The 25,309-nt window shown below is 39.1% G+C and overlaps 2 protein-coding genes across 2 annotated transcripts; one reads left to right on the forward strand and one right to left on the reverse strand.

Moving 5' to 3' along the window:
* Nucleotides 1-996: 996 nt before the first annotated feature.
* LOC138628697 (T-cell surface antigen CD2-like) lies at nucleotides 997-25,246 on the reverse strand. Its single transcript, XM_069711883.1, has 14 exons — nucleotides 25,213-25,246; nucleotides 21,511-21,626; nucleotides 15,923-16,039; nucleotides 11,765-11,867; nucleotides 10,992-11,057; nucleotides 8,855-9,076; nucleotides 7,185-7,269; nucleotides 4,038-4,316; nucleotides 3,800-3,870; nucleotides 3,301-3,481; nucleotides 2,957-3,019; nucleotides 2,696-2,773; nucleotides 2,364-2,608; nucleotides 997-2,254 (listed from the first exon to the last, which is right to left on the reverse strand). The coding sequence occupies exons 6-14, from the start codon at nucleotides 9,023-9,025 to the stop codon at nucleotides 2,174-2,176; spliced, it is 1,254 nt and encodes a 417-aa protein (XP_069567984.1). The 5' UTR covers nucleotides 9,026-9,076; nucleotides 10,992-11,057; nucleotides 11,765-11,867; nucleotides 15,923-16,039; nucleotides 21,511-21,626; nucleotides 25,213-25,246; the 3' UTR covers nucleotides 997-2,173.
* LOC138628698 (cardiac phospholamban) lies at nucleotides 18,574-23,960 on the forward strand. The gene is made up of 2 exons (XM_069711884.1): nucleotides 18,574-18,848; nucleotides 23,129-23,960. Exon 2 carries the CDS (start codon nucleotides 23,232-23,234, stop codon nucleotides 23,391-23,393), a length of 162 nt encoding a protein of 53 aa, XP_069567985.1. The 5' UTR covers nucleotides 18,574-18,848; nucleotides 23,129-23,231; the 3' UTR covers nucleotides 23,394-23,960.
* Nucleotides 25,247-25,309: the final 63 nt, after the last annotated feature.

Here is a 25,309-nt window from a genome sequence, read left to right on the forward strand (position 1 = left end):
TTACTATAAAACCCATAAAAAATAAAAATGTCAAGATAATATGATGAATAAAACTGAACTAAAACAAAGATGTACAAGTCAAGTAGATAATGCATGCGCTTACATATATTAACATAAAATACTTTAGAGCCACTTTCTTTTTGGCTGAAGGAAGGAGTTGAATCCATAATTTATAACATGTTTATCTGACTCTTCCACCAAAAAAAAGCTCTTATTTCTATGAAATATTAAATATTTTACATCCCTCCAGCCCTCCGAAAATGATTTAAAACACACAGACATTATAAACCTCCACCACAGGTATTTAGATCCATTCTATTTTCAACATCACAGACAAAAGTCTAAAATTAGAAGACAAAAACAACCCAACCCTGTGACCTCTGCATTTTATACAGCTTCTCGTTTTTAACATGCACCTCATTCTTTAACCCTCGTGTTGTCCTTGGATCAAAATGACCCGCAGCTGTGTTCAACCGAGTTCTATTTTATTTTCATATTTTTTTGGGATCATTGGTGACAAGGAGGCTGCGAGGTTTTTTTTTTAAAGAATGATGATCCCAAAAAATATAAAAATATAGAAATAAAATAGAACTTGATTGAACACAGCTGCGGGTCACTTTGACCCGAGGACAGACTGAAAGGTAAAGACACACCAGCGCAGTGTGGGTGTACAATCACACCGCAGAGCATGCTGACAACAGTTTAAGAAGCAAATGTACATCACTCCAAAAAATAGCAGCAAAATGTATGTTTTGTCATTTTCTCTTGGTGTGAAGCTGCTTGAACAGGAAAACCTGCTGCGTCGACAGAAGATAATCATCATGCAGAAGTAGCTCAGCATGTAGTCACACTCAAAAACCACAAACACATTTTCAAAAACACAGGATATGTGAGTGACATAAGCACACCATCTGGCTGTTTTGTGTCGCGCATGGAGCCTCGAAAAAAAACCCACAGAAAGCTGCAGAGGGAAAGATGACACAGTTTGAAACCAACTTGCATATTACTTGGAAAGTCACATCATAATTTACCTTTTAATAACTGCTTACAAATATACATGACAAAGTTTTTGTAAAAAATGCACATTTAAAAGGCTGCTCTCACAATGAAAACATTACAAATGACATTCTTCTTTGCAGCCGGTCTGGACAGAAGCTATAAATCTGAGGACTTGTCAATGACAAGGAAAGCTGTATGAATGATGGCTGTATTCCCCTTAGGGGAGGTCCAGGTTACTTACTGGGAAACTTCACGCAGCTCAGCCATCATTAATACATCGTGCTTTTCTCTACAATGAAAGTCCAAATTTCTACTGTGAAAAAAAAAAAATATCACATTAAAGACTCTTTGCTGACCTCAAAACTGTGTTGTTGTTTTTTCCAGTTACAGTGAAGCCTTTCTGGAACAATGTAAGTGCAACTATAAAAGACATTATGGGATATGTCATTCCAACATCTGTGCTGGACAGTAGTTTGATAAAAAAAAAAAAAAAAAAAAAGCGTCACACAAGACAAGATAATGATTAAAAAAAAGGTTTGAAGGAGTGGTCTGACATTTGCCCTGTTGTATTTGTGCCACTGTCACTCGTTTCCAACTCATTCAAGTAAAAAAAAAAAGAAAAGAACAAAAAGTAAAATTTATATATATACATGTGTTATATTTATGTTATTTGACATATAATTCACTTAAGCATAAAGAAATTGAAATACTACAAAGTGCAAATATAGCACTGTGGAGGAAAGTTTGAAATGAATACTTTAAAGTTTGATTATTATTAGAAATGTCATAGTTGGCGTTATCGTTCAGAAGAGAGGATAATTAAAGAGGAACAGAAGGAATAAAGCACACCGTGTTCACTGTAATGTTTTACACATTAAGCCAGTTCAAGTTTGATCATCATGTTTTCATGTAACATCAGAAAACTGAGAGCTTGTAAAGATTTATAGTTCGAGTTCAGTTTTGAACATATTTTACTTTGAATTAAGGATTATAAAAACCTTTTTGAAGTTTGTACAAAGTGATTTTAAGGATTACACTAAGATAAAGAGGAACATGTTCGCTGTTGGCTAAATTTAGGTGAATTGTTCATTTTCAGTTGAACAGAAACAAAGATATTAAATAAAAAAGGAAAAAACTATGACGACTGCGGACATCTTCTAAAACTCTCACGGTGTCAGTTTCTCTGTGTTCGGGGAGTTTTGGTCCTGGGCTGAGGAAGAGGAGGAGGCTGCTCATCATCGATTGGTTTGGGGACCTGAAGGGAAGTGAAACATTGACTTTTTAAATAAAACACACTGCAGCAATTTACCAGCTGGTGTTTCTTGTCCTGTCAGACCTCATAATCTGGGCCTTTAATCTCCTACCTGTCGGGGGGTGGCCTTCGGGTGGCCGGTCGGGGCTTCGGGAGGTTTGGGATGCCATTTGGTGCGAGTTTGTCGAGGGCCGGTGTGGCCGGCAGGCTGCTGCTGCTGCTGCTGCTTCTGCTGGGGACGATGGTGATGAGGATGATTATCAGGAGGATGATTATGTTGATGATGATGATGCTGATGACGCCGATGCTGTTGTTCCTGTTGGGGATTGGTCCACTCCAAACGAAGCTCGTCCTCATCTGTCAAATAAAATAAGCACAGATGAGGAGAATCACATTTATCTTCACTCACTCCTGTAAGTTTCCATGCACACAGAAATGATTTACCCTTCAGTTGCATGCGCTTTTTCCGTCTGGCGTGGACGCAGCAAACAATGACGATGATAATCAGCATCAGAACGACAGCTGATGAGGAAGAACAATAATAACAAACTGTGTTTGACGTGTAAAACAGTTACATAATGCATTGTTGTGTAATTCAAGCTGAAATCAGAATTTCAGCATCATACAAATAAAATGATGTGAGGAAATATGTCAACAAGATGTTTGTAGTTTATTCAATCTAATTAAAGATAAGACCACACGTACCTCCACCGCTGCCCACGAATACCCAGATGCTAATTCCAAAGAGTGTTTGAGGGAACTCAAAACCTTTCGAAGGAAACACAAGGAAAAGAAACGTAATATATTAAGATATTGATTTATTAAAATGGCCATTTCAGGGTCAAGAACTTTTGGGAAGTGTAATCAATATGTCTCAATATGTCTCCTCAGAGTTTTGATTAATTGGTTCCAATAAACAACCCGTTTAATATTGAGCAACTCTTATCGAAACCCTTTCAAACCCATGTATTTATACTTCCAATCACATGTGAGGTAAAAGTATTTGGCTGGACCACATGTGACTGAGGTAACCAGCCCATAATACTCACCAGACTTAAAGCAGTTTTGTGTTACAGCGTCACTATTTTCAGAACTGACTTTGTTGGAAACTTTGCAAGTGAAAGAGACGCGTTCAACTTCTTTGCTGTCTTTTGACAGACTCTGCCCGTTGAAGTTTTTCATTATTTGACCATCCTGAAGCCATTCGAGTGTGTCATCCTGGCCTGTCTGCTGGGAAATAAAATGATTGATTAGAGTGTTATCGTGAGAAGATGTAGACCTTCAAATACAATAAAAAAAATAAAAAAAAAATAATAATAATAATAATTGTAATATCCAGCCAATGATTTTGCATTTTTGCAGTGTCAGGTTCATCAAATAATGTATTGCTCAAAAAATGTGAACCACACCATCAGTGAGTAGAGGAAGACAATCAACCTATACTCTGATTTTAGATATAGATTCTTCAAATACATCATTATTGTTCAGTAACGAGGAAAAAACTCTACGCTGCTTTGTAAATAAAACATATCAAACATTTGATCTCACCTGAACACTGCAGGTAAATGTGACTTGTGTTTTCAAACACTTCATCGTCATTGTGGGCTTCTGCACACGGTCTGAGGAGAGAAGATTTCATTAGATCATCACAGTGTTGTTATAGTTTTCTCTGAATTACTCCGTACACAGCTGTATTTCTGATCAGGTAAGGCGTAAAGAAGGATGCACAGCAAGACATCATGACAAAGCACCAGAAGAGATGTACTTACAATCTCTTGTTACTTACCTTGTACACATACAAGCGTGCCAATCAAACCCTTTTCTGATATTCCATCTGTTGTGTAAACCTCAGGGGTGTACTTTCCTGTTTGGTTTAGCTGCACATTCATCAGCCACAGGGATCCATTTGGGTTAATAGGCAAGTTTCCAAAGGGAATCTTATTGTTTTTCCGCATAACTATTACTTCATCGTTGAACTTCCATTTCAAGGTGTCTGTGTCTATCAGCTGGTGGTTCAGAGGCACAGCAAAGTTTCCGCCTGTTGCGACGTAGTGGCCACAAGCATCTTTGGATCAGACGGAAAGGGAAAGAGTCACTGAGGGAGTCATGTTACGAATTGCACACATATCCTCAAACACAATAAGAAACTGCTGAACATGAGAACTTTTTCTTCCCTAAACTATGTGCTAAGCACAGCTCGAGTTACTGCAGTGTATGTACACGTCATCCAACTTCCTGCATGACCCAGTTTCTCCGAGTGACCTTTTCTTTGTTAGAATCTACATATAAATCTCTGCTAGATGTTCCCTTACAGTTCGACAAATCATTGATCATCAGCTGACTTTTCACGTCAATCAGAATAAAGTTTGCAGTTCTATTCCAGTCCCTTTATGTAGATCAGATGCTGATTACTGCCTGCTTAGGTTTATTTTCATTTTTTTTGGCTGAATTTTCTTTTAATCTGCTAATCTGTGTGTGCACCTTTGACACAGTGTGTGCATTAAACCTGCAACTGTTGAAGGTCTATGAAGTGAAACTCGGTGCAGTTTTCCTGCACAGATGATTCCACTTCTTCACCGAGTGCACTGAGGACGGTTGAAGTTGTGTCTGACCACAGCCCACTGACAAACATCGTGCACGGCTAAACCTTCAGCTTCATGCACAATAAAAAACAATCCTCCTACTAATTGATTTGCGGTTGCTGAATAACTTTGCTGAATTTTTCATTTCTTGTGAAGTGAATCGACGGGAAATGAATAGTTAACATGATTCATCGTCTCATGACACGTTCATATTTTCCACTGTTAAACAAAACTAAGCCTTCTTTCTGACACACATTGAAGTCATGAGACATGGCGGGTTGAAGTCTTCATTTCAGTGGGCAATTGCTCTAATACCTCTAAAAAGAAAAAAGAAAACTATGTCTGTGGTGAAATATTTAACCTTGATTAAACATATCCATAGAAATGTGGACTGGTTTGCAAACCATCCTGAAACATCGGTAAACAGTATTAATATGTTCCTTTAAGCACCGTATATGTTCTCTTTCTCTTTGAGACCTTTGTCAAATTTATAAGGTATCTACTACACATAGTGTATTGCAACTGCAAATACTGAGATTGTAAGTTCATTGTAGGGCCATGAGAGAGTCTGAAAACACCTCTGCAGGGAAGGAAGAAACGCTTTTTTGTTACGACTCTCACGCAGAGATACGCTTTATAAAAGACTAAATACTTCTTCCATGCTTTATATGATAATGAAACGAGCAGGTTGCAGTTTTGCAATGTTCAGCAAAGGAGTGCTGTAAAGAAGGCCTAACCGAAAACACACGCACACACACACACACACACACACACACACACACACACACACACACACACACACACACACACATCCTGTGAGGGGGTCACATACTGCATTTCACAAGTTTGAATCTTCACAAAGAAAATGTCAAGATAGGAAATTATGCAGCTTATGACACGCAAAAGTAGAAGCAGCTGTATCCCCTTTAAGATTATAAACTGCTCACATTTAGATGTTTAAGCCCATTATCACCTACAATGATTATAGTACTCAATATATCAAATATTGTTTTTATGTAACTATGACTTGAATGTCTTTTTTATCTTGGTATGATGGGCTGCTGCAGCGCTTCTTGGTCTGTTTAAGTCCGTTTCTATTAAATAATGACAAAATATTTCAATATTTTGTCATTATATGTTCCAGCAGTGATATTTATAGCCCTCAGTAACCACAGAACAGACCATAATGCCAGGAAGTAACAGGAGAATGTGAGAAGACTTATCTCTATATGTTATATCTATATCTATATATCCCTCATCTTCACTCCTCCACAAAACAGCCTCAACATCAACGATGACATTTAAGAATCACTGTTCTTCTGCAACACCTAAACTGCTTCATGCTGTTTATATTTAATCACTTGTAAAAAAAAAAAAATCTTTTTACAGTAATATTATTTCGAAAACAAATAATTTGATGAGGTCATCAGCAGCTTTTAATTTTAAATGACAAACATTTGATTTAAAGACTGAAATGAAAAATATTAAAATATACTTTTTAAGCGGGTGTAGATAATGGATTGATGGATTACATTTTCTATCAATCTTTTGTATCAACTACAATCAAACGGTCTCCAAAGTGGCGTCTTTTGTTCTTTCAAGTTCTTATTTGCTGCATCTGTGTGACATTAACATATGGAATATTCTTGTAATAATTTGTCATTTTTGATGGTTGAAATCTTATATTCTCACTGATGCTGAAGAGCTTTTGTATTGGTTCCGGTTTCTCCTCACTTTACACCAAAGTTACCACATCAGCAGCATGTTTCAGCCACACTAAATGTTCGCAAAAATCACAAACTCAGTAAAGCAGTGGCAGATATAAATGGGGAAGACATGTAGACGAGACAAGTACAGTAAACTACACGTTGAAAAAGATGTGATCCATCAATTTCACACTGTCGTTATTCAAAAACAATTTTTGTCAATAGAAATTGTCAAATTTAAAGGAAAGCCTTTCTGCAATTTCTAGCTCACCTCCTTCCGTATTGTATACTAGGCATCAAAGCCAAAAATAAATGGTAGCTTTCTACATTTTTGACATGCTTTTCTGTTTCAAAATCATTTTCCTAATGAAAAACATGGATAAATATAAAACACTATCGCAGGCTTCATACATGTGTAACAAAACGACAGTGCAAACATCTGTGGTTAAAAGCATGATAGAGAGTTCAAATAAAGAATTATTCAGCTGCCAATTGACAGTTTAAACATAACTTTATCTTTTAAGAGACTTGAAAATAAATGTTTGGAACGAGCGTATTTGATTCTGGTGAGTTACACTTTACTTAAAATCCCCCAAATATGTTTTCCTATTTCTGACAGCGAAGAATCATTAAATTGTACAGTACCTGTGGAGGTAATGAAGGAGCAGCAGAGCAGAACCAGGGTGATGGCGGAGACAGAAGCCATCTTCATCATGGTCCTCATCATAGTCTGAAAAGAAGAACAACCACATTCCATTGTGAAGGTTATTTCCTGTCAGAACAGTAAGTTCAGTGACTTTCCGGTGTGCGTGCGCGCGTGCGTGCGTGTGTGTGTTCATGCTCTGATGTGTGAATGCTTATGGTTTTGAAAGGAAGTGATCCAAGAGGCCCTATTTATTTTTATTTATCGAGAACAGAGCGAGCAAAGTAAATGTCATATTTAAAAATAGATGTCTAATTGTGTTGCTTCAATAACTGGTTATAAATACAATAAATACAATTTCCAATTTAAAGGGCATTCAAATACAAACAGTATTTACAATATTTTAGACCTCGAAGCATAAATTGTCACCAGTTTGAGACCACTTCCTCTTGCACTGAATAACTTCTGGATCATCCTAAAGACTGACATTATAAACTGACTTTACTTGTTGCGAAATGCGACTGGATTTGTTTCCTTGTTGTTTTCTGTACAATTAAAAATAGGGCACCATTTACAGCTCAGAAACCTTTTTAAAAAAGGCTTGTAAAGCCACAAAATGTCAATGCAGAAAGAAAATGAAATGAAATGAGATAAAATGATTGAAAAAAACAACTCCATCATGTGATTTAAAGATGTTAATTTTGAGGGAACAGATACAAAATGTTATTGACAAGCTCAAGAACAAGAGAGAAACGTGAGGGATGTGAGATTATTTGCCCATTATTAGGTGGTGGCAGAGGCTTCTTAGTGGGGGGGGGGGGCTGACTGACTACCCAGAGCCTCAGCAGAGGGGGGCCTTTGAAAAGCTTTGAATGAAAAGTTTGTTTTTGTTTGCAAGTTTTTATTTCAAGTCTAATAAATGAAATAGAATTCGCTTGATAAGTCAGTTGAGAGGCTGATAATATACAAGAAAACAATGGTGAAGGTTCTCTAAGGCTCCTCTCCCCCCTTACAAAAGCCTCAAAATGGTTTGGTCCACCTGGCAGGAGCATTCGTCTCTAAAGCAGCTAATGGAGCTGAGTGACGGCTGCTACAGGAAAAGATAAATGTGAGCTGTGATAGTCATGCCAACACATTTTTTTTTTAAAAAGAAACATGAGCTTAACTAACACAGTTTAAGAACGGTATAAACTAATATCAGCAACTAGATTAAAAGCAATCAGGCAGGAATCTATTAGAGCACATTTGCATTGTGTAATAAATGAATTAGTATTATAAATTCATCTGCATCAGAGTTATGATGCCGTAAGACACAAAATCTATTAAAATGATCCTGTAAAGCTGAACATCAGGAAACAAACATCCAAAGTGTGAAGAGCAGCATGTCCTTCATCATCCTGACGGTGTCACTGAGGGTGTCACACAATGTGGCAACTCAAAGCTATTACAAACAATCATTTGTGGAAGTTTTGACTGAGAGGAGCTTATTACTGATTTGAACAGATCATAGAGACAATAACCACTATTAAAAAAAAAAAAGGGGGGGGTGCAACAGACACTGCTTATGTTTGAGGCCCAAACTTTTGTGCTACACCCCTTTGTGTCTCACCTGGAGTGGGCGACCTGGACACTACTGAGTGGTGGATATGGAAGAAGGCTGCAGCATACAAACCTGACCGGGGTGATCGCTGAAGATGAGGTGGATTTGAACCAATTCCAGGGTTTGAGATGAGCCAAGGAGAAAGTCCAGGACAGCACAGTGGTGACGGGAGTGTTGCCGGCGGTGACGACACCCGGAGAGGTGCTGAGGCACGCTGTGACAGGAGAAGAGGACCCGTCTCATCTGTAGGAGAGCCGCTCAGCAGAGCTCGGCGCGCACTCCTCCGTCGGCCGGCTGAGAAATACAAAAAAAACAAAAATCCCCTGAGGAATTTGGGTGCAAAAATTGAAACTACCAGGCGAGGATTAAGGGTCGGATTTGTACACAAAATACAACACGGGCCACGAAGGGGTGCAGCAGGCTGCAATTGGCTGATTGAGATTCTGGCAAAGTTTGATTAGGTTACTTGAAATGCTCATACTTCTTATTAGAGAAGTGAAACAGGGAAAATTGAGGAAGAATGAGACAGAGATGGTCTCCCCGCTTCCTCTGTGCAACTTCAGTTACAGAAGAACAATTTAGCTCGACAACAGCATCCATCTGCAGAATACCATTTTTGAATAATCAAACACCTGCAGAGATAAGCTCAAAACTGTGATATGTAAAAGATGAACCATCTCATCTCTGAGGAACACCACCTTTTACCTCCCAGCAGATACCGAGTAGTGTAAGATTGTAGGTGAACCAGTGCTGACTCCTCGTTCCCAAGATGGTCATGAGCAGTCACGAACAATAATGGAGCAATTGTTTTCGCTGCATCTCAAACTGTTTGAGCACATTCTGACACAGAAGCTGAATCAACAACAAAAAAACTGTGAACCACAGACTGTGAGTCAAGATTAACACATTTTATCGTGAATTTCCTGCCAGTGAAGAATCATCTCGTCATTTCACACTTCTATTTTAACAAAATGTAATTTAAGACTTCAACTAAAGATGACCTGACATCTAGATGTTACCTGTTGAATTAAAAACTCATCTGTAATCATGAATTACTCAATATAAACAGTTTGATAAAAAGAATAGAAACTGAGCACTGGAAACTCTCTTCTCTCGTGGTTTTCACATCCCACAACAGCATTATTGCCCTTAGGTTTCATTTCTAATACATTGAACTAGTTCCTTCATGTCCTGTGGATATGAGTTTACATACATGTCACTATGGAGACAATTTCCTGTCAAAACAACAAAACATAACATGTTTTAAAAATGCCCTATGATTCACCCAAAAAAATAACACAGCGGCAGACCACTGGCGTTTAAATGGACTGGTAGCACGACCTGCTGTTGTGGAGGGAGGATCATTCAGGTCATTTGTGAGGAAATCTTCAGCATATTAACATGGAAAGATTATTGAAAAGTTCAGAGGTATTTTTGTTCCCTGTGTTTGTTTCTAAAAGATGATGCATTAGAAATATGCTAATAGAAACATTTCGTATTTGTACGCTTGTTGAGGGTGTTTCGTATTTGCAAACAAAATGTTCATTACTGAATTCTTGGACATTTCTAAAATATGTTTTGGATTATTTTGTTATTATTTGTCAGGAAATTTGCAGAATATGCATCTGCTGCAGTAGTGTGTCAACACAAACAACAAAAACTTGGTTTGATACTCTGACAGTACCTGCAGTTGTCCACAGGGTGGCACTATTATATCACATGTGCATGGAGTTTAAAAAGCTGCTCCAGCGAGCTCTGATCACACTAGAATTTCTACAGTGCTGTATTTATGTTTATTTTTGTGCTTAATGTTCTTAATAAAAATGAAATAATTTTTGTTTCAATCTAAATATCAGTAACTGTCAGTAACTACAAGACCCACTTTCATGCAATAAAGACTTTTATTTATATTATTATGATTTAGCATCTTGTATTTAAAAATACAAAACAGTCTTGGTTATGAGGATCCTATCTAATATTAAAGGTGGTTTTGGTTACTAATTATTATCAAGATTAAAATGTTTACCTGTTTAGTTATTGTTTTCAATCAGCAGTATCACGCAAAAGCATTACAAAGTCATATTTTGTGAGATAGATAATTCAGAATTCAGAATTCATAAAGACAATCTCTGGTGATTGCATTGTGCTTCTATAATGGCTGAATATTCATAGAAAAATGGGAGAATATGAATGAATTTAAATATATTACCTTAAAATCAGGGCCACACAATGAATGATTGTCAGGATGAATATTGTTCATTCAATGGTAGATGATCTAGAAATAGAAATAATGTAGTTATATGAAGCTACAGACTGACAATGTAAAACGTGATTTATCTCTTCTTCACATGATGACAGGTAAAAAGGAGAAACAGGTCGTTTTGGGTCTGGATGTGATCGTGTGATGGAGGAAGTTCATGGCAGCAGGAGGACGAGTTGACTGTGTTCCAGCGAGGGACACAGATGACCCTCTTCTGTTAAATGGGCCTTTATAAATAGAGCAGCTATTTTTCCACTGCTCCGGTCCAACTTGTCCGTGCATCGGATGAAGACACCACACGAACCCTTTAGATATCCCAGCATCCAATCACAACCCTCTGTGTTGACCTTAACAGCCAATCAGAACCCTTCAGATGACTTCATCATCGCATCAGAATGCTCGAAACAACTGCAGCCAATTAGAAATTTCACCAGGACTGCGTCAAACCAAATGGTTGTCACTCTCGGATCAGCTGTGATGAGCGGGGACTGTCCTTCAGCTCGAGAGCGTTTCGACTGCAGGCAGATCCTGAAGTCCTGGATGTTCTGTTCTGCAAAGGACATGTCCTTTCACCTGATACTGTCTCAACTCATCCGAGATCACGTAACAAGCCTCCATCGTGTTCTTCAAATTAAAAAACAACCTTTTTGGTTGCATGGGAGGTTTGAGGACCTGTAATATTTACTGCAATGAAAACCTGCAGATGTTTATTGATCACTGACCTTCTAAGTGCTCAACCGGTGTTGACATGTCTTTGTGATGATGCTGTCTTGAATTGCATGAAGCTTTTCTGTCAATCTGGGGGCAAAGACAGTCCAAAAAACCCTGCAAAACAAAACAAAAATCATGTTTTGTTTTTGTTGTTCAAACTGATCAAAAATCACATCAAGAAAAAAAACACATTTAAACTTTCCTTTTTGCAGCGTGGGTTTGATGCGAGATTATTTTTGGCAGTGGTTATAAAATGCATCTCCTGATAATAAAATCACATTGCAAATATCAAAGCAGCCTCAGGATCACAGCAGTTTTTAAACCTCCATCACATCTGGAGTGTGAGGTGCTACAGTGCTGGGAAACATTGGCAAAGATTAAAGAGTCCGTCCACATGATTGCCTAAATTGTCCTGCAGAGCTAAATCAACATGAGTCCATGCTCCAACAGGAGCCTGTTGTTCTCCTGAAGCTGCCTTTGTGAAGACAGCATCTGTTTATAGACTCAATGTGATGACACAATATCGTATCGATGGAAAGAATGCCCGCTGTGCTCTAATGATGGCCAGTGATAACAACATTTAGTTATGCATTTGGTAGCCGGCACTATCTGCAGTATCCTCCTGTAATCCCTCTCAGGACTTCACAGCAGGAGCAAAATTACTGATCACTGACACGGTTTACTCAGATTGACTCTTATCATTGGTCCAATAGAGAAAACGAGGAGCAGGCACTATATCTTCTTACCTTTTTTTTTTTTTTTTTTTTTTAATTGCCTTGTATCTGAATGGTGCTGTCGAAATAAACTTGCCTTGTGAAACTGGTGTTGTTGTCAAAATGTTGGAAACGCAGATGAATTAAAGGCTGAGAGAAGAGGAGGAAGACGGAGGAAAAAGAACGACAAAATAGAGTGAACAGATATTTATAGGCTGCAAAGAGTAGTAACAGAAACGTTAACAACGGTGCTGATGTCAGCTCCGGAGCAGCTCCCATTGGGGGTCTCTTTCTACGACAAATCGTGTTGCTGGGGTTTTCTCTCTGTATCCTTTAGGGAGCATCCACTGCAGGACTCGCTATCAGAATACGTCCAATGTGATTTTAATAAAGAGTAACATTGGCTAGTGTATTAGCATATGAAGAAACCACAGCTCCCATGAATGTATGCTGCGTGTCAGTGCCTGCAATGCATCACTATAATTGGTTTACAACAAGAAAGCCATCCTTCCAAGATTTTAGCTGTAATCTAAGAAAACAGGGACATCATTCTGTTCATTTTGTTTATCCACTGCCGGACATAGTTTGCCGCTCACGGCGTTGTTGTCCTTCTCTGCATCAGAATCCTAAAGTCAGTATTTCCTACAAAACTAAAATTGACACGTGTAGCAGCTGCAGCTCTGATAGGAGTAAATATCAGGTGGTCAGCCTTGGTTGATTTCTATTTACAGAGGAATGACAAGTGTTTCCAAAAATCCAGTGCACTGGCTTTGTGTTATTTTTAGAGGCCTGAGTGTCCCGGGGCCTTCTGAATTTGAATGATTGTTGCCGGGTATCTCTGGGGAACGCCGTCCTTCGGAGGCGCTGGATTTGAGCGATTACGTTGGAGATGTGACAAAGAACGACATTCGTCAGGTGCTGTGGATTTGTGTGGTTTTATTTCAGGAGATTTGGCATCTTTCAGTTTTGTTGTGGTTTTATTGAAGACGCCCGGATTGGGTGCGCTGGATTAGTGTTACAACAGCAGCCTGCTGTGGTTACTTCAGGCTATTGTGGTACATCAATAGACTTGGTTAAAGGCCATATGAGTCCCTTTCAGTTCAACATCAGCTGCGCTGGATTTGAAATGACTGCAGGATGCCAACTATTGTGACTGCTGCATTTGTGGCGTTTCCATTTTAGAAGGTTGGGTGTGTTTGATTTATTTTTGTTGGGTAGATGAGGTGTGCTGGTTTAACGGGTTATTTCAGGAGAGGTGACAGGTGGATACTTCAGATTTGGTCTTGCATTTTTGATAGTAGATCAGAATGACAGATGATGGCTGCTCTGGATTTGAAGTGTTTATTTTAGTAAAGTGGGAGCGTGAGATTAATTTTATACTGGCAGCACCCGCAGCTAGGTTGGTGCTCAGTAACCGGGGAGCCCTCCTTTGTTTTTCTGTGGGACTTTTGATCCATGAGCAGGAAACTCCTTATCGCCTTGTAAGCAGAGCACAGCAGCAGCCGCACAGCTGGGAAGGATTCAATGTTTTGCTTAAGGATGCCTCAGCAGGCTGGATGCAAATTTAGGAGATTAAGTCTGGATGTCTCCAGGATGTACAGTAAGATTTCTCCAACCAGGCTGCACTCTGAAAAGGTTCTATTAAGGATTTAACTGGAAAAAACCTGGAGTTTCCTATTAAAACACATTTGAATGAATTCGACTGTAAAACATGAAGTCTGCAAGTTTTAATTCAGAATTGCAGGATAAAAGTCAGAGCTAGAATGTAGGTTAGTACAAGTAAAGGAGACATGCATGTTGTTGACTGACTCAGGAGTACAAACAGATAGAGAAAGAAAAAGAAGCAGTGTTCTTGTAATCACATAGGGTTCAGTGCGTTAGCGTGCATACTGATGCAGACATCTCTGTCTTAAATATGAGATGATGTTCTTTTTTGTAACCCGGCTCAGTGATGGATTAATGATTCATTTGAACAGAGCTAAAACCTCTGCTTGGTTTTCCTTTTAGGCTCTCAGGGTTGACTGAGTTGTATTGATTATCTACATTGACTGTAAATGTTCAATAAAAACCTGGCCAACATTACCCCCCAGGCACCTTTAACCCACCGGAGTTCCTAAATTATTATCATTATTATTATTTTTACATCTAATCTTTGTGAAATTCTACTGAGACAGACTTTAATGTCATTAGAGCGAGTTTCAGAGGAGAACTGTTGTGTGTCGGGTTGGTGCTGAGCTTCAAAAGCCCATTATCAAATAAACCCTGTTCTTAGACTGAGGCCTCTGGGGGAAAGCTAGTTGTAGGCTTCGCCACATAGCTGGCTATATCTGGAGAACAGAGAGGGAGCGAAAGAAAGAGGGAGAAGGAGAGAGAATGTACGTAAAGCTGCCAACAGCAGCAGTAAGTCTTCCAGAGTAAACACAGCTGATGGGGTAAACCCTCCCTCTACCCATCTTTATCCTAAAAAAACCTCTCTTTCTCATCTATCTATCTATCTATCTATCTATCTATCTATCTATCTATCTATCTATCTATCTATCTATCTATCTATCTATCTATCTATCTATCTATCTATCTATCTATCTATCTATCTATCTATCTATCTATCTATCTATCTATCTATCTATCTATCTTAAAAGCGATCAACAATATTAACAGAATGAGAAAGAAAAACATCAGAAAATGAAGAGTTCCGTATTCAATTGAATAAGAAAAGAGCAAAACATTTTAAATGGATTCTGTCGATTATTATTTTCCTTTTTCACTTTTACTCAAAATATGAACGACTGTGTTTTACATCCTGTGGTGACTCAATATGCTTGACTATATTTGTCTTGTGCTTGGCTGGCGGCACACCTATCTTTCTTCATGCATATTTTCTACTGTGCACAACGAAAGGTAAAACAATCTGTTGTTTCTCTTCAGAACTTCAGCAACATTTAGGGATTTTATAGCATTTTATAGACGCGTACTCTGAATATCTGAGGGTGTGCAGACCGAGCACTCAGAGGGAACAGCGAATGCATCTTGTACACACAAACGCACAGTAACAAGAAAGATTTCAAGCACTGTAAAAGCTCAACTAGTGTCTCCTCGGAGGCATCTGCTTCCTGCAAACCAAACGCTTTGATCCAAGAGTGGGCTGAAAATATGAAGATCTTTCTGTGGGTGGTGCCGAGACCTCTCGGGGTCGTTAAAGCTACTTGGTAGCATTATTTCCTGACCATTTTTTTTTAAGATTACAACATATATTCTGTGTGACATCTTGTGGTGAATCCCAAGTACAAAAGGTTCATCCTTGACATGAATCTATTCAGCAAATGTCGGCTTTAAAGTGCTACATGAGGAGAGGTCACGTGGTCCCTCAGTAATAAAGACTTTTCCTCTGCAGTGTGCAAATATCCGTTTCAAGTTTCACCGGATGTGGCCAATGCTACTTTTACTTTCTGTACTCACCTCTTTAACCACTAAAAGACACAACGCAGCAGCATTATCTGTTTTCTCTGGCCTGCTGTGGTTTTTCTATATCAGTCCAGTCGCTTCCCTCCCTCTGCATCTTCCTCTCTTTCTCGTCTTAGGTCAGAGCCGTCCGGTATTTCACCATGTAAGGATGCGGAGCCGAACCACCCCGGGGACAGAAAAGAAAAAAGAAAAGAGAAAACTGTTTTCTTGGCAGAACCGTTTTTATAATTATTGTTCATCGGGAAATAAAGGCTGCGTGTTCATGAAGATGAGGAAGAAAACAAGCATCATAAAAATGTCCATCAGACATACTCAGGCACTAATATTACATCTTATTTATAATAACTACTTGAGAAACACTTAACATAACAGGACAGGAGTAGTTATATTGCCAACGTGTTTTCTGAAGGTCTTGCTCAAGTGCAACTCAGTGCTGTTACCAACTTTCACTTTTTCCTGGCATCAATTTAACGATCAGTCACACTAACCTTTAGACCTACGCTGTCATCTCTGCAGTCAAATCCAACCCGGGGAGCCCGTTGCTGTATCATGCATCATTTGACAGTTCTGACCTGCCAGAATTATTAAAAGGGTAAAAATTAAAAAGCTGTCCAACTATGAGTCGCAGTCTTGAATGAATCAATACAAACTTGGCGTTTTCATTTCACATTCTTACAATTGGTTTTATGAAGATCTTTCATGGAGACATAAAATTACATCAGTGCTTCATTTAAAAAGACCACCTTGAGCTTTGCAGGAGCCAAAGTTAAATCTGTTAAACCCTTTTTACTCCCTGACCTAAAAGTTAGCAATCTGTAGCAACTTTAAGACTGCAAACATACTGAGCATTTAAAAAGGCCATCTGCACTGCTGTCTGCTTTCCCATACAACTAATAAAAATCTTTAACATTATTTTAGACTACTACCATTACAAAACATTCAAAATTAACAACATGGGTTGTCATTTCCCTCAAAAACCTCTGCTTGGTTGAACGCTTGGAGGAACTTCATTTGTAAACTAGTTGACTGACTTTCTGTAATAAGTCCATTTCTTTCTCACTCTAATGATCTTTTTTTTTACAAGTTAACATTTACCAGACTGTCTTTTTGAGCTCATCATCAATGAAAGTCGTCATTTGTGGCTGGCAGACAGATTTTCTTGATGGTTCAGACATCGGGAGATGAAATTAATCTCCTCTATGACAGCAGGACGCATCAAAGGAGCCTCCAGAAACTCCTGCAGGTTCAACAGGACAAACCAAACACTTCTAGGACTGACTTTCTGACAGACTGTAAACAGAACATCCTTTTTAGAGTTGTATGTATATTTTATTCTCCTCCTTCATTATTTTAATTTCCACGACACAAATGTTCTTGAAACAGTGGAGCTGTCTCCCAACGGGAAGATCAAAGTTTCATCCTATCGTCGGAAAAATACAGTTGTCATGAAAGACTGTGATATAAGTATCTGCTTCCCCGTGTACTGGGATTGTTTGAAGAGTGTATCCACAGTAGAGCAGAGAGTTCAATAACAACAAAGCAGACTTCCCGGTATGTGACTGACAGCCTGTTTACATGCAGATTCTCCATATAAGGCAGATGCAATCATTTCTGGGCCCTGACAGAGGGGTTATTTTTACTTTTTCCGGACTTTCTTCTGAACCCTTTGTCTCTTTTGATTTCACCAAACTGGAGGATGCTGTCCAGGTCTTCTCACGCATCCACACACACAGGTACACACACAGAGATTAAAATATGAATTAATCTATATTCTAAATGATATTAGCTGGCAATATTTGGTGTCAGAAATGTTATTGTGATGCAATTCCTTCTTTGATATTACTAGGGTGTCCAACAAAATGTATACAAAAAAGGCCATTTGGGAAATTGTTTTGTCATTGCCGCTTCAACAATATCAGGATCCCACAGGATCAATTCTCAGGCTGTTTACCGGTGTGGTCATGGCCAAACTGTATATTTAGAGACGCCATCAGCTGTTCACAGGCACTGCCAGGCCACTGAAGACAATAAGAGTCATGATATTTGATCGTAGGCCAAATTGTAAGGCATCTCTGTAATGTGAGGCCTCCCCAGCTCACCTGTCATGAAGGTATTAAACAAAAGGTGAATATGATCCATTCATTACAATGAGCATCTAAGTGAACTGAGCTTTTTGACACTTTAGTGGTACTTGTGTATCACATACAAACCTGCTTTATAACAACAACAACAACAACTCAATGCATCCCTCATTTAGCAGATCATCCATATTTTAAGAAAACATTTTATCTGCTAGAGCAGGATGCTTATTATTGCCATGGCTGTCTGTTTCTTAATTAGACCGGATATCCACCCAATCTATCCTTTTAGATTGTTCTCATGATGATTGGATGTAATCTCTGCTGTCTGAAAAATGTCTGTCCTGTCTCTGAGAGGTCTTAAATGGACAATGATATGAGATCTTTTTTATAGACTAACCATCTAAAAGCCAAGAATAAACTTTGTTGGACCAGACATATAAAAAATATAAAGTATTATTTGTAAATGTGATATTAACAGGCTTCAAAAATGTTCTTCAACTTGTCACGCTGACACCTTGTCACCTGAGTGCGTTAATCAAAGTGCATTTAGACCTTTTATTACTTGTGTTTACCACTTTCACAAATCAACACTATCAGGTTTTAGGACTCAAACCCAAATTCCTAAAGAGAAAACCAGAACTGTGCTCATTAATGGACATAAATAATCCACCAGACCTGATAAAAACGTGGTATCCTCACTCTCCTACAGTCTCTGCTGGGATGTCCTGCCTCCCTCTCGCTCACTCCGTCTCTCTCACATCGTGTTTCCAGCCTTGGAGAGCGCTGCATATCTGACATTTCTCTCTCAAACTCCAACCAGCTCTGTCCTCGTCTGAAAGGTAAGAACCAGCATCCTCTGCAGACCGAGCTGCTCTTTGATTTAATTTGATTTCAGAGTATAAAAGCTGATGGAGAGATAATAACTGAAGACATTTACTGTAATAAATTAGATAAGTATCATTTCTTGTATTCAATGACTGTGAAGCAGCTTTCTTATTAACACAAGTCTGTTACTTTTAGTTTGGAAGTTGGATGGGCACTCAGCGTGATTGCAGAAAGTTACGCAGCCACAGTGAGACTTCATTTACTCCGAGGGTACAAGCAGGATCTGTTTTATGTTAAGATACTGAGGAGCACTGCATGAATCACAGCTTCTTATAAAAAAGTCATTGTTCCCATATAGTAATAAACAGACTCTGAACAGAGGAGGAGGAGGAGGAGGAGGATGGAGGGGAATAAACCTCCCAGAGGGATAAACACTCATCCGGACTCCTTACATTTTGAAGCACATGATTTAATTTCAGAGCACTGAGTCAAATCAGTCTGATCTAAACTCTGATTTCATAGTTTAAGATTACAGTCGTCTGGTCCAATTGGTGTCTTTCCTCTAAGATATAACACGTGATACCGCTTTGCGTCATAGAACTACTTGTATAATTGGTGAAATAGGAATCTAAACTGGTGTTAGTAGAATATCATTTTGCAGCAAAAGGTCAGAGTTTTTGCATCCTGTGATGATCATTAGATGCTTTTCCATCCTGACAAAAGAGTCCTGTGGAGGCGCAGTAGAGATGGACGTAGTAATACATGAAAAACAAAGCATGCAACTGTTGCTCAAATTTAATGGTGTGTGAACTCGCCGGTGCTCTGAGTGAAGAATCCTTTCGAAGCAGTCAACGGTTTTACTGCATTATTTAATTTTACAACGTTAATATGGCGTTTCCGAACCCGACAAAGATGCTATAAACCGATATTTATTGATAAACAGACATATTTAGACAGATTAGTAACTTAGAGATCAGTTTTACAACTGTCATACAGTTTCTGTGCCAAATCGTATAAAGAATATAGCGTATTTTTTTTATTTTTTGTATCTGCTTTTCGGTAGTTGTAAATGAATAATAACAAATTCAAAGACATTTATTTTCGGTGTGAAGCGCTGGCTCTCAACAGCTGTTATCAAAGGCTGTGTGGCATTGACCGTGCCCCAATTAGAACAACAGGTCAGCGTCAACAAGCCCATGTTTCTGCCTAACTTACATTTTACTACTTCATAGCTGTCAATCATTTCCTAAGAGGACTTGTCAGAGTTACTGCAGATAATTTGTTTATTGAAAGAAAACTATTGATTAGGATTTAATTCTAACAACAGGGACACTTTAAAATCACTTGGTTAGGAACTATTTCAGTCTTTACTTTACAGATGGAACTTTGTTTGATTTCTAATCACACTTCAACAAGTCACACACCTCTGTGCGTCACACTGAAGCCTTTGGCAACAACAACTAACAACAGCTGATTGTTTATTAAAAGGACGACACGGTCCTCTCAACAGAGCAATTCACTAATTTGTACTTTAACGGTGATTATCATCTAAAATACAATATGTAGGGATACTAAAAACAGAGAAATAAGCTTGTAATCCTTCAGATTTAATAAGTGTTTAAATCCTACACAGTGGTTTATGCTGTCCTTCACCCAGGGTGTGATCTCGGAGAGTTTATAGAGCATGTACCTTAGTTTTAACCTTAATAAAGTGATTCATGTTAACAGCTACTGCGCTAACAAGGAAGTTAAATTTGAACTGACTCAGTTGCTGCCACTCATCCCTTTGCTCTTACTTTATATGAAGATCTCAACTCAGATTTAGCAGTCATTGTTTGTCTCTGGCAGAACAACAGCTGTGTCTGAGAGCTTCTGAGCGGTCTAGAGAAGAGAAGCATGTGTTGACAAAGAAACTGTTTGTAGAAGAAGCCACTCGATTGCAGAAGTTAAAGTTGTCAGGACTTGTGTCGCAGATTTATAATTGTCACCAGGCGGGGGAAAACCTTGGCATGTTTACTGTCAACATTTCATTTTTGCACTCATATTTCTGCTGTGAAATAAGGATTACTTGCACACTCCAGAAAAGAAGGACTGCCTGTTTTTGAGCATGACGTGACTGTCAGTCAGCGCATAATGATGTGTACAGAAGAGCGGAGGATGATGTGGAGCAGCAGTCGCTTACATGCTGTCAGTCACTGACTGAAGAGGCCCACACACACACACACACACACACACACACACACACACACACACACACACACACACACACACACACACACACACACACACACACACACACACACACACACACACACACACTGATGGTAATTGAACCTCAGAGGTCAAACTAATAGCTGGACAAGAGTGTTGACATTAAAAAGGAAGGAAGGAGAAAGATAAGATGAAATGGACGGCTGATGTATGAATGATTCGGGGGAACAGAGCTGGTCATGGGCCTCACAAAATGCCAGCAGTTATGGATATTTATTGCTTTCGGTCCATCATTTGACACTGGGCAGAGATTTTTCTTCATCTTACACAGATGAGTGGAGAAGATTCACAGCATTGTAAAACAAAAACAACTCAAAACTGTCTCTTAATATTAAGACATATTTTTAAGAAATAATTTTAAACGTTTAAAGATACTTTTTGGCAACTTGCAACCAAACGACCCACCTGCTGCTCGTGTCAGTGATGTCATGGAAACCATGATAAGGAACAACATCTGCACTGGAGATCACATGACCTTCATGGTTGAGGTCTGCCGTCCTGTCTGCAGTCAGGTGCCCCTCCTGTTTAATGCAAAGATTTAAAATGCAAGAAAATTAAACATAGGTCAGTATAAGAGTCACATTTTTATGAACTTCCAGACAGATGGATTTAAGAATCGTCTTCCCAGAAACCTTTATAACATCACTTTCTGCTTTACAGTCCTGATTCACACCACACTACATCTGTAAATGCGGGTAATTCGAGGTGAGCCTATTTCAAACGACATCATATTTTACTGTAGGTGAAGAGAAGCCGTGAAAGTTTTGAGGGCTCAGAAATCAAACCCCTGAGACCCCCTGCTGTCAGAGCCACTTGACACTCCACCTCAGTCAGACGTTTGAGGTGTCTTGAAGCAGACTGGGGCTCCTGCAGAGTAAACGACTTATCCCATCGGTACGTGTGTGTGTGTGTGTGTGTGTGTAAAGGTGTTAACATGTCAAGTGATGATGGCTGACTAGGAGGCAGATTAAGGGTGGGAGAAACAAAAGTGAAACGTTAAAAATAGATGTGTTGAGAGATGCGTAGAAGGCATCAAACGGCTGACATGACTGCTGTTATCTTCCATTATGACAACAAACAAGGCTTGAAAAATGTCATTGGGTTATAAAGTGTGGTTTAAACATCATAATCAGACAAAACAGACACCTTTCTTGAACGCCATCGTCAGGACAAACTTCTAACTTCGTACACAGGACATCTAACTCCCGGATTACCACCTAAACACCGACATCTCCTGTAACAAAGCTCCAGGAATCCAAGGCTGTTTGTGTTTGACTCTTTTGTATCATCGGTCGCTCGCATGACTTTTAATCTTGTTAAAAATAGAAAATAACTTGGCAGAGCTGATGTACAAGTGGTAAGATTTTCACTGTTTGCACTAATGCAGAAGCACGGCAACCTTGTCAAAGTGACTTTGATCGCAGGAAAAGTCCCAGATCAGATGACAAAAGGGATTTAACCAAGTGTGGAGAGCCTGCAGCTGCACCGTGAAGCTTTTATCATATCCTGCAAACACACTCACACACACACTTCTTCATCTGCTTCATCAGCTCACCAGGCAATTATGAGAGAAAAAGCAAATTATTAAAAAAAAAAGTGAGACTATAAAAGATTTCGTCAATTGAAAAATGTTTCCACAAATGAAAGCTAAAGTTAGATAAGAAACTTCAAAGTTAGCGCCACATTGATCAAAACGTTGCATCACGTCCATTTTCTCTCTGCAATCATCCTCTTCAGCGACAGCTACCCCCGTTGTGCTCATGACATGTGTGTTGCTGCCACTTCTGCTGGAGTCTATCTTAACACATCATCAGACCTCAGCTGGCGCCTCCGAGCGTCTCTCTTATCATCACACCGTGTACTGCGATACAGAAAGGTCGCATATATCTCAGCCGGGAGACGGCACCCGCAGGAGGAGGGTGCTGGTGGGCTTTTTAAAGTGTGAAGTTAAAGTGAGGATGAGCTGAACTGTGAAATATGTCTTACGAGTATTATATTTCCCCCCCTCTCATTTTGCCACTAGAAGAGAAGCTCAGTCCAGCTCTTCTTCGTCCTACCAGCCCGAGCGGCTCGACTGAACTCTCTTAACTCCTGATCCAGCCGATCAAGATCTAACCGCCGTCTCCATGGAGCGTGTTCAGCACATGACCAAGTCGGCCATCCGCCGAGCGTCTCAGATCGAGGTCAATCCACAGGCCAAGAGGAACCTGCAGGAGCTCTTCGTCAACTTCACCCTCATCCTCATCTGCCTGCTCCTCATTTACATCATCGTCCTGCTGAGCAGCTGAGAGCAGCCGAGCCGTGTGCAGAGAGAGTTTGGCGGCGTGGACGAAGGGTTTCACCGATACAGATCCAATAATATCAGCCTAACCCTGTTTACCAGCAGCCATGAGGAAGGATCGTGGAGGTTAATGTGACTCCATGTGAAAACAATCATGGCCAAACTCTCTCAGCAGAGCTCAAGGGTGATGTTTCTATTAGAGCAGTTCAGGGATCAGCCTCTCTCTCTCTCTCTCTCTCTCTCTCTCTCACAAGGGAATGATCAAAAGTGACCTGACTTCAACAGTGTAAACTTTTCAGACATGTAACATCTGCATTAAAACCCTGTGTACAATACAAAGACACACTGCATAATGATGTCTCTCCTGCAAAAGCAATATTAAATGCAATGTGTGTGATACTGAAATATTAATACATCAGTGTGTTTTGGCTTCCATTTCCCATGAGCCCTCTTGCTTCCTGCAGCCCCCACCACCAGAAAGATAAATATGCTAGAAATGATTTTTTTTTTTTCCATGAGTCGTTTTTACGTCTTTTCTTGGTCTGCCGCTGCCAGAAGCCACAGACAGACAGACCGCAGGAGAACACGGATGCTTCAAGAAACTTCGATGCAGCTGACTTTGTGGTTACAAGAGTCGAGAAAGACAAAAATGTGATGGGCTGGGCTACCTGTTGATTAAGAAAACCGCTTTATTTCACTGAACTGAATATGTATACCTAAATATTTTGTGCAAGAAAACATCAAGTTAAAGGCTTCGTTTAATAATCAGCATGAATTTCTGTATTGATTGATACGTTTTAATTGGGAAAAATTTGCAACCAACTTGGAAAAATCGGATTCTGGCACCGCCTAGTGGCTGCATCACAAAAGACGGGACAAATATCACCCAAATTAATATTAACGACACCGCCTTTTATTAACTAATTAAGGGATTTAGAAACCTCTACTTCGACCCATCTGGCATCAAAAGACGATTGATTTTCACTGTTTGAACTAATTACTGTTAAGTAAAGTTGATGGCTGCCATGTGGAGGATGTCGGTCATTTCATTCAGCGTGTTTCTCGACTTATTTTTGTTTAATATATATATAAACATGACACTTAATATGATGCTTAGAATGATTTCTAAGTGGTGTAGACCTTAAAAAAAAAAAATGTGCGATCTAGACTGTTTCCATTCAGCCTTATAATTAAATATGCATGGTGTGATTTTACATTATGGCAATTTCTGTTTAAGCCTATTTAAGTTCTGTGTCTGTTTGTTAATTATGGCACAAGCACAGGAAAGAAATATGACATTATAAAAACACATCATTGCTTTTGAGAAGACTATTTTAACATCTTAGCAGCCAAACAACTTGTCATGTGCTGCACATTTAAATGCAAAGAACTTTGTTTACTATGACTGAACATGTAAAAAAAAAATTACAAAAAATAAAAATGAGATCCTCATGCAGGTTAAGGATTTACCTGTCTTTTCATGTTCGTGTCAATGACTGTGCCACCTGATTTTTAAACTGTCAAACACCAAATAAACTGCATGTCAATACATGTAACAACCTGTTTTAGGTGCTTCCTCTTTTTCTGACTGCATTTTAAGATTTGGAAAATATGGATTTAGATGTTCAAGTGCAGGTTATTATCAAGAGGCATATTTTTGTTTTGTTAGATGGAGAGCAAAACGTAGTACAATTTTCACTGAGTGGACACGGACATCAAATAAATGCTCATGTTACTCTCTCAGCGGGATGTGTAAACAAGCACCGGTTCACAAACACGTGTGTTAAATGTCAATATTAGCTGCTTTATGGAAATATAAGACTTACTTGTTGTTGTCGTCAAACGCCGCCTGAACCTTCAGCAGTCGGGAAAATAACTTCCATTCTTCACCAGTTGACATTCTTTAATTTAAACCTTTATGCT

This window comes from Brachyistius frenatus, unplaced genomic scaffold, assembly GCF_029030835.1.
Source record: "Brachyistius frenatus isolate BFR_SWC_R1_liver_20210118 unplaced genomic scaffold, ASM2903083v1 Contig_103, whole genome shotgun sequence".
Lineage (NCBI taxonomy): Eukaryota > Metazoa > Chordata > Actinopteri > Embiotocidae > Brachyistius > Brachyistius frenatus.